Genomic DNA, 15,731 nt, shown 5'->3' with positions numbered 1-15,731 from the left:
ATTGGTACTTTAATGTGACCAAGAGAAAGGGTTTAGCTTTCGCCAATGGGGATGTGGTTAAGTCGACTTGAACTTTTTGGAAACGCTTAAAGGGGATGAATTGTTGCAGTACAGGAAATAGCACATTTTAACCCTGGGTGACAAACGTACTTCTCTACAAAACAAACAGATTATGAATGTGCCTCCATTTTGCCAAGTTCTAATTAGTAGGTTAGTCTCTGTGTTCATCCAAGGTAAGACTGGCAAATACATCATTGGAGAACATTAGGTATATAGTGTGCTGCAGAAAACAATTGCCTGCACTGTTTCATTTGAGTGTAAAACACTCCCTAGTTTATTTACCTTTTAAAAAGAACTGAATATACTGGTAACAAAGTCTGCTAAACCAAAACTGTATTTTCAAAAGCTCTGTTTCTCCCTAGGTTTAACCTTCATATGAGTTGCACTTGTCTCTACATCACGGCTTAAATAAATGTCTTGTTTGAGTTTTAACCTTCCACACCGCTTCCCAATAAATGACACTTTCCTCACCAGAGCATTGAGATTAAACGTGATGCACCATCTAAATACATATTCCACGTGACTGGGATGAGTCTACTGTTGGATCTACAAGCAGGAGGTCTCTCTTGTGCCCCGGCTCCTTTGCTTCTTCGCATCCATCCAGCACCATCTTTCCACTCACACCTGACCGTCCTCTAGTATTACTTTAGAACACCAAGCGAATGCCTTTGCTTTCTCAACACTACTTAATGGGTGGAATCCAGATAAACTATTATCCCCCAACTAAGGAGGGAAGGTTCATTTACTGAAGTCCAACAACCGCTTGTGGACCAAGGATTTCTCTCTAGAGAAGCCTCAGAATAACCCTTACATAATAAAGTGACCGCAGGGCTATCTGAACGGAGGCTTGCTTCAGGGTTGGCTGCCTAATTTGTGGCTCTCAGCCTCCACTATTTCTCTGCTTCACTCCTGATTCTTATCTCTTTAGTCTCCTACATCTAACTGATGTATTCTCTTCGCCACCGCACTAGAATTCTATTCATGAGTTCACATGAGTTTCTGCTCTGGCTGGAACAAGAAGCGTCTACCCCGACTGTGCTCAGGCACGGACCAATAAAAAGAAAACTAATAATACCAGGACTCACAAGTCCCAATCAGCACATAAGCCAATGCAGAAGTAACCTCTGCACCAGCATTTCTCCTGCTATGACACTTCTAATCCTATGCAGGCACAATGATAGTTTTCCTAGGCTTTACATATAGAATTAGAGATGAGTAACCCTAAATAACGATGTTTTCTCCGAGGGGTACTGATTGGCATCAACTGGACAATAAGAGTGAAGCTGGAGTTGTCTACGATGTTACTCAGAATCTTGAGGTGAAAACTACCCCGTAATTCACTTTTTACCCATCTATGGTTTTATGATTTGTAGTGCCCCAAAATCATGTGCCCCTTCTTTGAACTGCTCCGCAGAGGGTTAATGGGTGCCATGCATAACATGGCTTCTTCCCTGTCTCAAATAGAAAAATAAAAAACTCCACCCTCTGTACCATCCTGTCCCCCTCTTCTCCTGAAACTTTGCTCTTTGCCCTCCCTCCGAGCAGAGAGCCAGCGGTGCACTGACCAGCTCTCAGAGAGGCCTTTCGGAGCAACCTAGAATTCCTTTACGACATGGCAACTTTTGTTGTTGACTCCCTTCTCTGCTCGGCTCAGTCTCTGTATCTGACTGCATTTCTTTCAATTTTAATTTTTCAGTTATTCTATAAACTGTCCTCCACATATATACAATTGTGTGTCTTTAATGTCTATTGAATGCAAAGCTTTCTACTGGTCCATATTATAGGGTGGGCTGCATTAACTGCAGAAGTGTGAGTTGTACACAAGTGCAGGCCTGCTTGTAGTGAAGCAGTGGACATGCGCATCTACAGCAGAGCGTCTGTAGATGTGGACTTGTGCAGGCCTGCTCTTTCTTGTGCACAGGAGTTGTGTAATGATTATTTATGGTTACCTATTAATAATCATCCTGGCAGTAATCAGTACTACTAACAGTTTAGTGCCACATCACTGAGTCAGGACAAGAGCTCTCTGCAGCAAGTCAAGTGCCAACAAACTTGAGCAATTATCAGTAAGACGTACATTCAAAGGTTCTAAACCCTAAATTCCTCTGCAAGTTACCAGTAAATGCAGCATGCATAGTTTTCTGGAAGCCTGTACAGAAATCTTGTTTATGTGATTTACATGGTAGAATAAAGGCCCGGAGCATCATTATTGCAGCTTATGTTTTTTTTCAACGAAATGTTATTGTTTTTTGAAGTTAGAAGAAACTCGAGCATTAACCAGGACATGGCCTGGACACGTGCACCCCCCTCCCCCCACCCCTCTAGCCGGATGAGACATTAAGACATAACCTTTCCATTAAAGCATTATTGTTGCATTCACTTTCTCATAGTGGGTGAAGGCATTGTATACCTCAGCCTAATCAATCATTAACAAGTCGCAAGGACTTCAGTGATTTTGGACAAGAATATAACAAACCTGTGCCTGTCTAGTAGTCAGTTTCTCATATTTATTTCCAAAGTCAGCAGGCTCCCACAGCACTTTTTTTACACAACCAACAGCGTCCACAGTTTACCAGGCCAATCTTGCAGAGTCGGATTAACTGCAGATTTGCATCTGTGTCTGCGTTTGTTTAGAAGATAAAATATCCGAATTGTCTGAGCACCCTCTCAGGCCTGCTGGTCCAAGGTCTGACCGTCGGCTTGTCCCACTCAGCCTTTCAGTCATTTGGGTACCATGAAATGGGCATTAATAGCGCCTAGAAACAGTTATGGTCATAGTGTGTGCAGTATGTGTTGTATTTTTAGAAAGACCCACTTAATGCAGCTTCATATCCGTATTTAAATGGTTAATCAAAATTTAGTAATTGCAGGTGGATATCAACATTGACTTCCAGACTCTGTTGGGGTTAAGCTTATGAATATGAATTTCGGGTTTGGATTTCACAGATTCATCACAGGGACGTTTCACAGCGCTCGGCCCATTACCATCCTCAGCTTAACAAAGTGCACAAAACATAACTGCGGATCACTACAGGAAACTGCTGATGTGCAATTGTAAAAGAACCCAGCCTTAATGTGACAGTAACTGCACTTTGTGAAAACAAATTAATTGGGATAAATTGTGGTGTGGGAGTAAGATTTTAGAAAATATTCAGCATTTTCAAACATTGTACCAATTGGAAATAGTTAAATCACAAGTATTCAATAAAATAACAGTAGAAGTGTATTCATATCCTCGAAAATACGAATAAATTGTAGCTACTATAATGTCAACTACTCTCTTGAATTTTTTGTCTAGAGCTTTTTTTTCGTGCTGTCACTTTTTCGCCTTACATTTTGTCTTTCTCAAGCGAAATTGATTTTTCTGGCTCCTTTTTTTTCTAACATACGTTTTAATTCCCAGCTTTGTTCTGGATGGAAATCTCTGAGCTAGTATAACCCATTTCCCTACGTATGTCTCGCACTTGGAGGTTTAGCTACTATATACCTTCCTCCTCCAAACCCTGTCTTTCCCCTCTGCCTTTCAAATTCAGGTTTCCCACATGTATAATCATGTCATTTTCGTGAAAGAATTGTCTCTGCTGCTCATAGAGGCCGATCATGTTTGTCTTATTCATTTCCTTCTGTTTGACGTCTTCCTTTAGCAGTCCTGGTGCATGGATGTTTGTCTTTATGAAGAGTGGCAATTGCTGTCCCCTTACCCAACAATGAGGCCAGTTTTGGTGCTAATGAAGCCATCGGATACTCTTGCAACTGGTCCTTTAGACCGCTGGCTAATATTGCTTTGCTCTGGAACCAGTCCTTCTCCACTTTCATCTCTGGTGGCCTTCACTGTCTCTCTTTCTATGCACCAGCATCATCTTGGTGATTTACTTTGCACTGGAGATCCCTGGTCCTCTTGGCCTGTCTTGTCCATCACCTGTGAATCCTGCTTTCTCTCTGCTATACTCTTCTTCAAACCTTCTGATACTTCTAGAGGTCTCTTTTACCACGTGACTGCTCTTTCCTTTTCCCTGTGCGTCTTTGCAATGTACCATTCTAGGTCTTCTTTTGTACCTTTGCTAGTCTTACTCAAGTTGCCTGCTCTTCTCTATGCTTTCCTCTCCAGGGTAGGTTTCAATCGCTCTTTTGTGGTGTTTTCTCTGCCATTCTATTCTTTTTCCTCTAAAAGCCATTTTTCTGGAAGGCTCAGGTCGACCCTCTCTGGGTACCTCGCATAGATCTCTATCTTTGCCCAATTTGTTTGTTTCTTTATCCCTTCTGTGGTCTTGTATGATAGAATCCTCCCTTCCCTAATGCTATTGTTAAGATTCCTGCATCAACATGATCATGCATTTAAATGATTGTGATGTTTCATTTCAGTAAACTGCAGAATGCAAAAAGAGACATCAAATGGCTCCACGGAGTGACGGGAGAATGGTTTGAGGAGATTCAGAGGAAGAAATTTCGGAATGACCCAGATGTGAGCAGCATTGTAAAGCAACCCCTTACATATCGGCTGAAGAAGGCCAACAAAAATGGTGAGTTTGAAAGAGATTTGGAAACGGGTCTCTAACTTCACCTGGGTGGGTCTCCAAAAAATGAAATGTACAGAAATTGCCTCCATTTTACCTCCACACAGATGTCTCAAGACAGGAATTTGGGTGTCATGAGAAAGCACTGCAGTGAAGGGTTATTAGTTTAATCTTTAGACTTCTGTTTATGAGTCCTCTCCATAACCTGTGCTGCACAGGGATGGGGCAGTCTTTATATTGAGTGTTTGTCCTTTTTTTATCTTCTCTACACACAGCTTATCCTGTTGTTCTTCATTCACCGTATGCCCAGTTTTGTTTGGTGAATGTTCCAGTATTCAGAAATCCATGCTCTCTACTTTTTGTATCTGTGGTCAGGCAAATGAGACAACCGGTTATTCTGTTTTTGGAAAGATTTGGCTTTTGTTTATGTTTAAGAATTTTCAAGTCAGGACGGTGGCCTCTGTAGCATGGTTATGTAAACATAACCCCGTCCCTCAAACCAATTTGTAGTGTGGCCAAGTATGTCTATTTGGCAGGGAGGAAGTGCCCAAGGGTGTGCCACTTTGGTGTGGTTGTGTATTTTACCACCACCACAAATTAAGTTACTAATTTAATTATACATTTTACTTTATTGAAATCTCAGTTGATGTGTTCTCCTGCCATCTCCATAAACATGTTGGTGCTGTGGCTCTTCAGGTATTAAAGTTCCAGGTTCATCTGCTGTCAGATTTCGGCTGTTCGGAACCTCTTCTATTTGTTATGTGCAGTTATCATTCTCGTATGAGCTTATTTGGTCCTATGCTGTTTAGTTCAAATTCGTCAGTCTCCTGCGGTGGTTTGTGTCTAACAGAAGTTAAATTGAATGTATGTTATTTCATACACAAATTAAGTAATTTGCTTGAAGTTATTTTCTAAATGGTAAAAACGAATTCATATAATGTCCTTTTTTTAACCAAAATTGTCCATCTCATGGTTGTATAAGTGTGTACATGTCATTAATCTTGAAAATGGGTTATCTACTTCGCCTGGAGGAAGTGTCCATGGGAGTGCCGCTTTTTTTGTGGTAGGATGTTTTTATTTCACCACCACAAATTATTAAATTGACAATTTAACTATACCTGTAGGTTATCCGAAATCTGGGTTCATTGTTGTGTTTTTTTGTCTAACGCACGTTATGTATGTTATTTCATACTTAAATTAATTAATTTGCCTTCAATTAGTTTCCAAATGGTAGAAACGAATTTATAGTTTTTACTTTTTTTAACCAAAATTTTCCTTCTCATAGTTTTATAAGTGTGTAGATGCCTTTAATCTAGAATAACATTTCTACAAGGTTTGCAGGGATCCATTTTCTGTTCGCCCCAACTCTTCGCACATTCTGTCATTAGGTGACGTATCACTTTTTTTTACATTGCTATTTTGAGGGTTATGCCCCAAGCCCCCACTTCCTCTTTGAATTGCATTTGTCACTCCTTCATTCCTTCTCCCTCCCCCTCTTGTCCCTGCCTATCTGCCCTATTTTTTGTGCTCTGGCTACTTTCCTCTTTTTTGTGGGGGTCCCCTTCCGTGCCCTGTTAACGCCTTTGTTGCCCTACTTACCTTCGCCTTTGTCTCCTAAGCTCTTTTTTGATGGTTGAATATTAAAACTGTACCCATTGTGTACACGTTTTTGAATGTATTGATATTTATTTGACTTGTTCTCTGGTTCTAGCGGTTTCTGTAACCCTGGCCATCCATGTGAGCCTGCTTGGGTTCTGTCTGATTGCATGCATGTTGTATGCAAATGCATGCTTGTGTGCGAGTGCGAATGCCTGTGCATGAGTGCCTGCTTGTGTGTTAGTCTTTGTGCATGGATAGGCTAACCCCCTCCCTCCAGGTCAGTGCAGACGCTGTTTCCAGTCTTGGACTTCTATTTGATGGCCGAATGCATTCTGGGTCGTGCCTTGTTTTGCTTCTGTTGAACTAATTCGACGGATACACCTGAAATCAGTGATTTATAGATGAAATGCTCAGGGCTGGAGGCAGTGTCTGCAATGACCTGGAGTGAGGTGGTCACTTATGCATGGATAGCTGCCTGGTCACCGGTATGTGGTGCTGCGTTTGTGCTGAACCGGCTGACATAAGCAGGTGGTGATGGCACAGAGCACCTCTGACCAACAGAAATGTCTGTAATTTCAAAGACACGAAGGGCTTTTTCAGGCCGCAGAGGCCTCTCGTGCTCTAGCTACCAGAAGCACTAATGAGGCGCTGGACCCCAGCGACAGCAGCGCTGTCAACGAAGAGCATTCCGTAAGGCACCTTGGCCGAGCCCGCATTCAGTTCACCTGCACTTGTATTAGTATAGTTCTGTGGAAGTCCTCCTTCGGTCTCAGGCGAGGAGTAGAGAGGGCTTTGAGGTGCTGTGTCCGAATCTCTGGACTCCTTCAGATGGTCAACGCAGGGCAGCAGAGCTTCAGCCGTGGCCTTTGTTTGGTCCTACCATGGTGAAAATGTCATTGAGGATCTAATGTTCTAGATCCGGGTTAAACATCACCTGTATCAGCTCTTACTTGAGTTAATTGAGCGCCAGTTTTTTCTAAGTCCAAGATAACTTTTACCACGAGGCAAACCTCCTCCCACACTACCCCATGACCCTTTGCAGCGTGGCCTGAACTTTATCCTAGTGAAGCTTAAAAAAACCAACAAAGGCACTCGAGCCTAATTATGAGTGGAGAGCTTATCCCTAATGGAATTGAAACAGGATTACCCTTGTTGCAAAGCTCACGCCCTCTGGGTTCTCACCGGACACATTTGGACTCTGGAAGGCAGGGCCGGACTGACCCTACCGTGCACCGGGCGTTTACCCGGAGGGCTGGCAGGATGAGTGCCGGTTTTGATCCTGTTCGGGCCGGTCTTGTTGCTGAAGTTCGGCCGGCCACATTTCAGCCTGTAACGCTTATAGCTAATGCAAAAACAAATGGTTTAAAAGAGCCCTTCAGAAGCAGTGGTACTTGCATTTGGGTGGTTCCTGTGTCCTGCAGGGTCGCCATCGGCGCTGATCTTCAGGGCTTTGGTGGCGGCTGGAGGGGTGAGGGACCTGCTGTTGCTTGGCTGAGAGAGTCAAGTACAGACATAAGGACTCTTCAAAATGTAAAACAGTGTTTGTATTTTAAATATGGTCTTTGCAACGAAAGTTTAGTTTATTAAATATAGCATTGCATACCAAATGTCAGGTCCTAATCATGAATTTTGAATTGTTCATGACCGCACTACCATCCTGACGGCAATGCTACTAGAGAATGTAGAGAAAGTCTCTTGTGTCTACATACGTGGCACAGGCTGTTACTATAGATGGAGTAAAATTCTACTCTTTTGCTTTTTGCGCAGAGCTCACTTCGAACTGATGTATTTGAAGGCGCTCTCACGTGATGACGAAGAAAAAGGAGGCACTGTAAAAATGGTAATTGTCTAGGATCAAACAGTGTGGTCTAGGGGAAGCAGGGATTGATGCAAGGTTTTTGAGCAATTCAGCCACTACGTGGTTTATCGCGTTCGTTCTCCCATTTTAGATCAAAGCTTAATGGTTTGTGTTTAATCCTTTGAAGTGCTTATATTAGTGCGCTGTGTTAAATACACCCAGGCTATGCATGCTTCAAAAGGATTAATGGTAGCTGAAATGAAAACCAGCACCACCCGTGGTCGGTGCATTGAGACCATTTGCTCTACATAGGTAAAAGTCTTTAGCCGCTATCATCCATCCCGTAGTGCATTCATCCACTCACTATTCACCATCCAACTATTCATTCATAGAGCCATGCAGCCCTGTCTCCAGTTTTCATTCATCCATGCAATGATTAGACAAGATTCGATAATGAAAAATATTTTGTAAAACACACAGTACTGGCAATTCTTTAAAAAAATATATTCTTGTAGGGGAACCTTCCCATCCCATTCTTGCAGTAGTCGGGTGCGCCCGCCGAGCTTGCGTGTTACATGCAGTAAGGGGGCTGGTCTGACAAAATTTTCCTAGGCTGCTTTTAGTTCCCAGTCCCGTCCTGATAAAAAGGAGAGGGAATGGTCCTTAGAATAAAGGATAAAACCCAGAAGTGTGTGTGTCGTAGCAGATTTTAATAGTTGTTCCTCATTCTGATGACTGAAACTCTAAATACTATGGTATCCCGATTTCTACTGACAGACATTCCCAGCTGTGAGAACCATCATTCTCTTACGAGGGTCTTCATATAGGGTCTTACATTTTTCTATTCCCCGTCTAGACTTCAAAAAGCCTCTCTTAATAATGATTAATAGCTGCTTCCATATTCAAAGCCTATAAAACAGATAGACTGGCTTTAAAAAAAACAAAACAGATTTCGTCCATTTTTATATTTTAACATTGTGGTATTTAGTTGATGCATACTTGCGATCTCTTTACCTGCGTTTTTCTTCCCTGTGACTTCACCAGCTCTTGAATACATTGCTCTGTGCTTATCCTTCGTATTCTTCATTCGGCACATACTGCCATAGAAGCACACACGGATACCATTCACATGAGAACATGAAAACAAAATCGATACAATCCTTGAAACCATAGTAGGAATCATTGATAAACATTGCTCATATAACCGCTTGATCAGAAAACCTCACTCGTCATGGGATTTCAGTGTGGCTAGAGCCATTGGGCTGTACTTCTGGCTTCCAGTAGCACCTCATATGGGAGGGTCGATACATTAGAGAGTAGGGCTAAAGTGTTACGCAGATCACATTACCAACATCAATAGACAATGCAGATCTCGGGGCCCACCATTACCCTGCCTGATTCTCCAATGTGCTCACTGATTCCTACATACCCCAGCGCCTCTGGTGAGGTGGTACCTAAGGGCTTCACAAGGAGCTTTTGGCCTCATTTATCTAAGAATACCTTCATTTGTGGTGGTGCCTGTGAAAGCCGCCCACAGTGTGTTCGGTCTGAAGCTTCACCTCCACGTCTAGCCAACCAGTGACCTCATCACGCCCACGCTGACTACACTGCACTAAATTGACCTGGAACCACAATATCGCACTCTCGAAGTTGCTGGCCGCAGGCGTTACGTTTCTGCTCTGGAACCTGCTCTTCGAAACTAAAGATTTTTTTATAGACATCACTCCACTTTCAAGTAGCTTCAAAGACGCCAGTCCCCAAGTTCTCTTTTACTTTCCCTTATGTGGGAAGGTGGGGTTGTTAAGTGCCTGAGAGAATTCCACTGGACTTAATGCAGATAAACACAATTCTTTGTTCCAACTCTTCCTGGCCGCCATCAAAAGGCTCGCGACATGTTAACATGCACCTTAAGAGGCGTGCCCTGTTATTGAAAGCGACTGGAAGGAACTTACCTGTTCTACAGAGCTGTGTTTGGCTGAAGTAATCTTACTCGCACACAAACACATACAGACACACACACGCGCACTCAGATGGTTTTAAGGAAGAAGTGTATGGCGCCAGATTACCGATTCAGCACCGGTTGTCATTTTGCGGCAGTGCGCCGAGCATTAATCTGCAAAAAAGGTGGTGTGTGCAGAGCATGTTGTAACTCACGGAATTGCCCCATGCACAGGAGAGAACAAAAGAGGGGGACTAACCACTGCTAAGAGAAAATCTTCAGGAGGCATCATAACTTTTGAGGGGGGCCCTGAAAGCGCCACTCTGCACTGATACCATTGGGAGATTTCCAGGCTCCCTTAGAGGCTGGGGTGCAGGGTGCACTAGCTTGTAGGCTGACTCAGTGACTGCCCCTCCAAACACCCCCGTACTACTTCAAACCTAATTCACCTCACTCACTAAGGGTAGAAAAGTGACACAGCTCTTACTCTGCAAAACATGCCATTGGAAATAATTTTGGAAAAATCTAAATGTTACACGTTTCCCTTATATCCCTGCTTATAATGGTAGCGCAAACATTAAACAGTTTAAAGCAGCCATATTTGTTACACTGCTACAGGATTTTATATTTATTTTGTTTACATGGGCTTTTTGTACAGTGCAAGCCTGGTCACAAGGCGCATCTGAGTGCTTTACCTAGTAATAGCAGCGTGTACCCGGCCCGCGCAGTTTCACGGTCTGCATGCATGAGCGGCTGGGCGAGCCAGGCAAGTATTGTCACAGTGAATACACTGAGTCCATAAAGTGATGTGAGTACCGATTTTGTGCATTGCCCTTCCATGCATTCTCCATCTGTACTCTTTAGTAATGGTGCCATTATCTGTGCCTCATGTCTCTTCAGTATCCCAGTGTCCCACAGCAAGAGGTCCTTGGCATCATTCGTAAGAAGATTGACGCTCAACCTTACCTACATAGTTTTGACCGTTGTTGTTGTAGAACTGACCACAATTAGTTTGACCAAGAACTAATTTAATTTTATCAACAAATACTATTTTCAGATCAAAAGCACAGCCATGGAAACAAGTTTTTCCTTCAATTTGGTTAACTGTATTAAGGATCATTCAAAGGCAAAATACATCTTTGACCCCAGTAATCCTTTCTCTTATCAAATAAGGTTATGGGGCTGATATTTCACGAGCATATTAATGTTCTGGGCAGGTGATCTTCTAGGAATGCCGTGTTTCATGGTCTGATTGAATAACCTTAGCATAAATCGTAAATTTATCCTGAAATATTGACAGTATTCCATAAACTCCTCGACGACCTCATCAAAATACCTGAAGGGAATCTTTGCACTACCATGACTAGAAACCCCACCAACAAGAATTCTCTTCTGACTTACAGTAGACACCCTCCCTGTGGCCTCAAGAACAACCTACCCTTTGGTCAGATGTTACAGCTCCGAAAGAATTGCAAACATAAAACAGTTTGCTTCAAAGAATCCGGGATCGCTGTTAGAACACTGATGGAAAGAGTCTGTTTTAGGAAGTTGATCAAGCAGATGACAAAAGTGGCCTGGTTATGGAATGGAGAAGTTCTACTGATTTCAAAGACAAACAAGCATTTGCAATGCAATGGGTATCACAAATGTGAGAGTTGGAGCTACTGGCATTGTAAATGACTATGTCTTTTACCCATGTGTTTTGGTTTGGAGTGTGGTGGATGTATGTGATATGGAGTGGAATTATGTGGGTTGGATTGGAATTGTTAGTTGTGCAATTGTGTCTGTTGGAATTGTGTGGTGTGGAGTGTATTTGTGTAGTGGAATTATGTGGCATGGTGAATAGCTAGGGATAACAGCTGAATAGTTACAAAGGAAGATCGAGAAGGATAGGTAGTTTGTGCATGATGTGGTAAATGAACTCCAGAAAGAGAAGCAGAAAGAGTGTGTGAGAATGAGAGAAAGAAGGGGAGAGCAGGCCACAGATGCATAAAGAAGGGAGCTCCTGTGTACACAGCAGACACCCGAAGAAGAGGAGGAGAGGGTGGGTTTGAGGGTGGGTTTGAGGGTGGGAAACCTTGAAAAGGCACAGGAAAGAAACTGTGCTCAAAGACCTGAAGTGAACCACATGAGAGAGGCGGGAAGAGTGTGTGAGAGAGCGAGCGTGAAGGGTAAGAGATGGTACGAGAGAGAGGGGGATGAGTGGGGGGGGGGCAGGGAGAGGTGGACCAGAGCATAGTGAATGGAAGTGCAGGAAGGTAGCACTCGTCTTTAGTGCACCCGCCGTTTCTGCGTTCGATAGATGTAGGCTGTAGTCAGTAGATTATTTACAGCCTATCGCGTTTTAGACACTCACTCACTCACTTTGGACTCACCGGCTACGAAGACAAGAATGTAACGGTGAGATAGGGAGCTAGAAAACTCCAAAAAAGGGTCCAAAACTGGGTATGTGGCTTGCTTTGTTTTAAATGGCAAGAGATTGTTCTAGTGTTCTACTTTGCCAACAAGAGTACTGGCACAAGTCATAAGGATAACAATACTACAATAAATTCCTTCATGCCCACCGCGCCTGCTCATAATGTTCTTTTCCGTCTGGGCGTCATCATATCAATTTACACAGTCCTGGGCTCAAAGTGTCCTGCTCAATAAAAAAGATTTGTTTATAAAATAAGCATAAATATAAATAAATAAACTCTTCTGCAGATCCAAAGCAAACACACATTGGTGATACTGAGGCACACAGATGTATTGTCATTATACTAACGTCAGTTATTCACTCAACAGGGAAATACAATCCGGATCAGACCGGGGCAGAAAACACACCCGGGCACCTAAATAAAAGGGCTTCCCATTAGCAAATCGGATAGCGAAAAAATGTCTCATACTTGCAACTATAAAGAAGAGTTTATCATGTATATTAACCCAGTAGTATCCTGGGTCTGTTATAATCTGCTCATAGTGACTACAACTGGCAAACTCCTCCCTGCTGGGTGCTTGTTTGCTGGTGGTTGCCTTTATGTAAGAAACAACATGGGCGTGCAGCAAGCGATACGGAGAAGGCGACAAACAAGACTGACACAATGGCAAGCATCAACGATGGGTCAAGCAAACATATGCACTCTTCTGGAGTGCTGTACAACACAAATGAAAAAAGTGCTTCCGGAAGTGCGCACAGTGGAAGGACACACGCGGTGCATAGTAGCTGTACTGGGGAGGGACAAGCAGCAGAAAAGGAAGTGATGCCGGCATGTGTTCATTGACCAAAGAGGGGCAAGCAAATGAGGGATGATGAAGCCATTCCATTGTAAGCAATGTGTGCTCTCTAAGCCCCCTGTAAGTAAACAACATTTTGTGCAAGCAACAGCACATGCGCGGTCTGAGGAGAGACCTACAAATATTTTACTGTTTATAAACACGTAACCAAATGTCAGACGTCCTAATTCATAATGCATTCCTAAAACTTATTTTGTTACAGTTAGGATTAAAGATTTGTAACAGTCAAGTTGAAGAGCAAAGGGAATACTAAAACATGTTCCACTGATTCGTATGCATGTGGGAACCAAGGCTGCGTTGTGGTGGCAATGCTGTGTGTTCGCCTGTACCCGGAATATTGGGCTAAACCTAATAAGTTGATAAATGATGGTGGAAATGTCTGCACAATTACATCATACCAGAGTGCTAAACCTCGCATGTAGGCCATCTGTCTTATGCCCCTTAATGTAACTGTGGTTTCATTGTAAAACGTTATTACAAAAAATATTATTGTCATCTAGAGGGACCATTTAGGCAAACCAAAATTCCTAGATGCTTATTCATATTGCTTGTATGAAACACTCCATGGAAACGTTTGTCCCTTGTAGCGGTTTTATGGGTTATACTCTGAATAAATTGTGCTTCGTAGATTATCCGGCTAACACTAAACAAACCAGTCATGAGGGACAGATGAGTATAGATGCAAAGACACACACACAGCTGTCCACCCTGGACTGTATATGGTAAATTGGTAACTATTCTGTCCAAATGAAATTACATCCACACCCCTCACTGGGAACCAGTCTTCTTTCTTTGTCGCAGTAGTAGGTCAATGCGTTTAGAGTTTTATCCCCACATGACTATCAACAAAATTAACCTAAATGGAACATATATGTGGTAGTGTTTTACCGAGCTAATGCAAATATCCCTCAGCCGGCACGCAGGGCCAATGTCAACGAATGCCGCCTATAATTTTAGAGCATCCGCTGGCTGTCACATCTCACAAGTTGAACCGACAGCAGTTAGCATGATTTTTGCAAAAGCTCCAGGTCAAGAGAAGCCTGTTGAGTGACATATTTTGCAGAAAGCGTTTCCCTAGAAGCGGTGTCTTATGTGACTCAGCGCACTATGCCCTCAAAACTAGGTCTCCATTTACAGGCTATTTACAGTCTACATTTTTTTCTCACTATTACACATATGGCCAACTCGTAGCTTTAGGGCTGGAGTAAAGCCGGAAGAAATAGAATGATTAATGTCTGCATTGTACTTTTGAATACCGCTGAGCAATGGTTCAGCTCTCAGCAACCCTAGAAGGGGACCACAGTGTGCAGCACAGCAGCACTCGAAATTAGAAGATAAAAAGCAAAGGGAGAAAAGCCGAAGACCACATGAAAAGAGGCAGACACATGAAAGGGGAGGGGAGGAGGGAGATAGATATTGGCAGGCAGAGGCATAACCGGGGACAGGAAGAGCAGCAGACAGAGAGTGCCTTACAGAGACCAGCATAGCGGCAAATCCACGTGATCACCAACGACATAACTTGACGCTAGGCGCAGACGCCCATAATTAGCCCTGCCTAGCTAGAGTGGATGAACCTACATCGTTACACTGGATGCGCACACCGAGGGCTCCTCACTTTTATTCGAGCTCTGTGGAAACCGTCCCAAGTTAGCTACAAGTTTGGCTCTGTAGATCAACCTGTTTAAGTACTAGAGTCCGTCGGCCAATAAGGTCCTTTCACTGTGTTCGGAGTATACTAGCATGGCGGCCATCATTAAAGTGGTAGTACCCAGAACAACCTATAGTGCAATCTTACAAAAAGTAAGGAATTAAGAATATCATAATGTAAAAAATGCAGTCCTGTGCTGCATGATTTGCAGCAAATCGAACAGTTCTCAATGCGGTCCGTTTACAATTTCCTTTCTAGCGTCCCATGATAATGCGCGGCCAGTATATCATCTCCCCAGATTCCTGTGGGCGATCCCCTGCAGCGGCGACCAGTGGCAGTGCAACAGACTCCCTCCCACCTGTACAGAGAGGCTGACCAAGGTGCACCAAACACATTAATGTTAGGATTACCTGCTGAGAGAGGTCTCAAAATGACACCCTAGGATTTAAAGCAGGAGGGAGGATTCCTCCAGAGGGGAGGCGGCTAGGGGCAGTACCAGGGGAACCGGCAAGAAACGAGGGAGAAGGGCATGCAGCACCAGCAAAGAGCAGAGGATGCGCGGCGGCCATGAATTGGGTGCCAGGCTGTGTAACAGCTGTTTAGAAAGATCTCGGAGGGGTGGTGGGGGCAGGCAAGCAGTGTTTTGGGAGGGGTGATGGGGTGGGGAAAGAACGGTTCAGGGAGATACGTGTGAAGCAGTAATTTAAATGAAACAAAAGAAACAGTCAGTGTTATGGGAGGGGGTGGGGAGAGTTGGCACAGGGAGATTAAGTGTGAAGCTGTAACTTAAATTAAACAAAAGAAAAAAATATCAGCAACCTCGGAGGGATGTGGGGATAGGCAAGCAGTGGTGTTGGAGGGGTGAGGGGGTTGGAGGGAAAGCACAGGGGGATTAAGTGA

General features: G+C 43.5%; 1 protein-coding gene across 5 annotated transcripts in view; it reads left to right on the top strand.

Moving 5' to 3' along the window:
- Nucleotides 1-15,731, top strand: part of EXPH5 (exophilin 5) — a 533,865-nt gene that overhangs the window by 363,969 nt on the left and 154,165 nt on the right. For 4 of the 5 annotated variants that reach the window (XM_085621525.1, XM_085621524.1, XM_085621526.1 and 1 more), the window contains exon 2: nt 4,423-4,580. In XM_085621525.1, coding sequence (XP_085477651.1) covers nt 4,423-4,580 — 158 coding nt within the window. Of the gene's footprint in view, nt 1-4,422; nt 4,581-15,731 lie in introns of those variants that run through there. The other variant, XM_085621529.1, reaches the window with a different exon arrangement.

The sequence above is a fragment of the Triturus cristatus genome, chromosome 8, assembly GCF_964204655.1.
Source record: "Triturus cristatus chromosome 8, aTriCri1.1, whole genome shotgun sequence".
Taxonomy (NCBI): Eukaryota; Metazoa; Chordata; class Amphibia; order Caudata; family Salamandridae; genus Triturus; species Triturus cristatus.
Note: the sequence above shows the minus strand (reverse complement) of the source record. Positions and strands in the feature narration are given on the sequence as shown.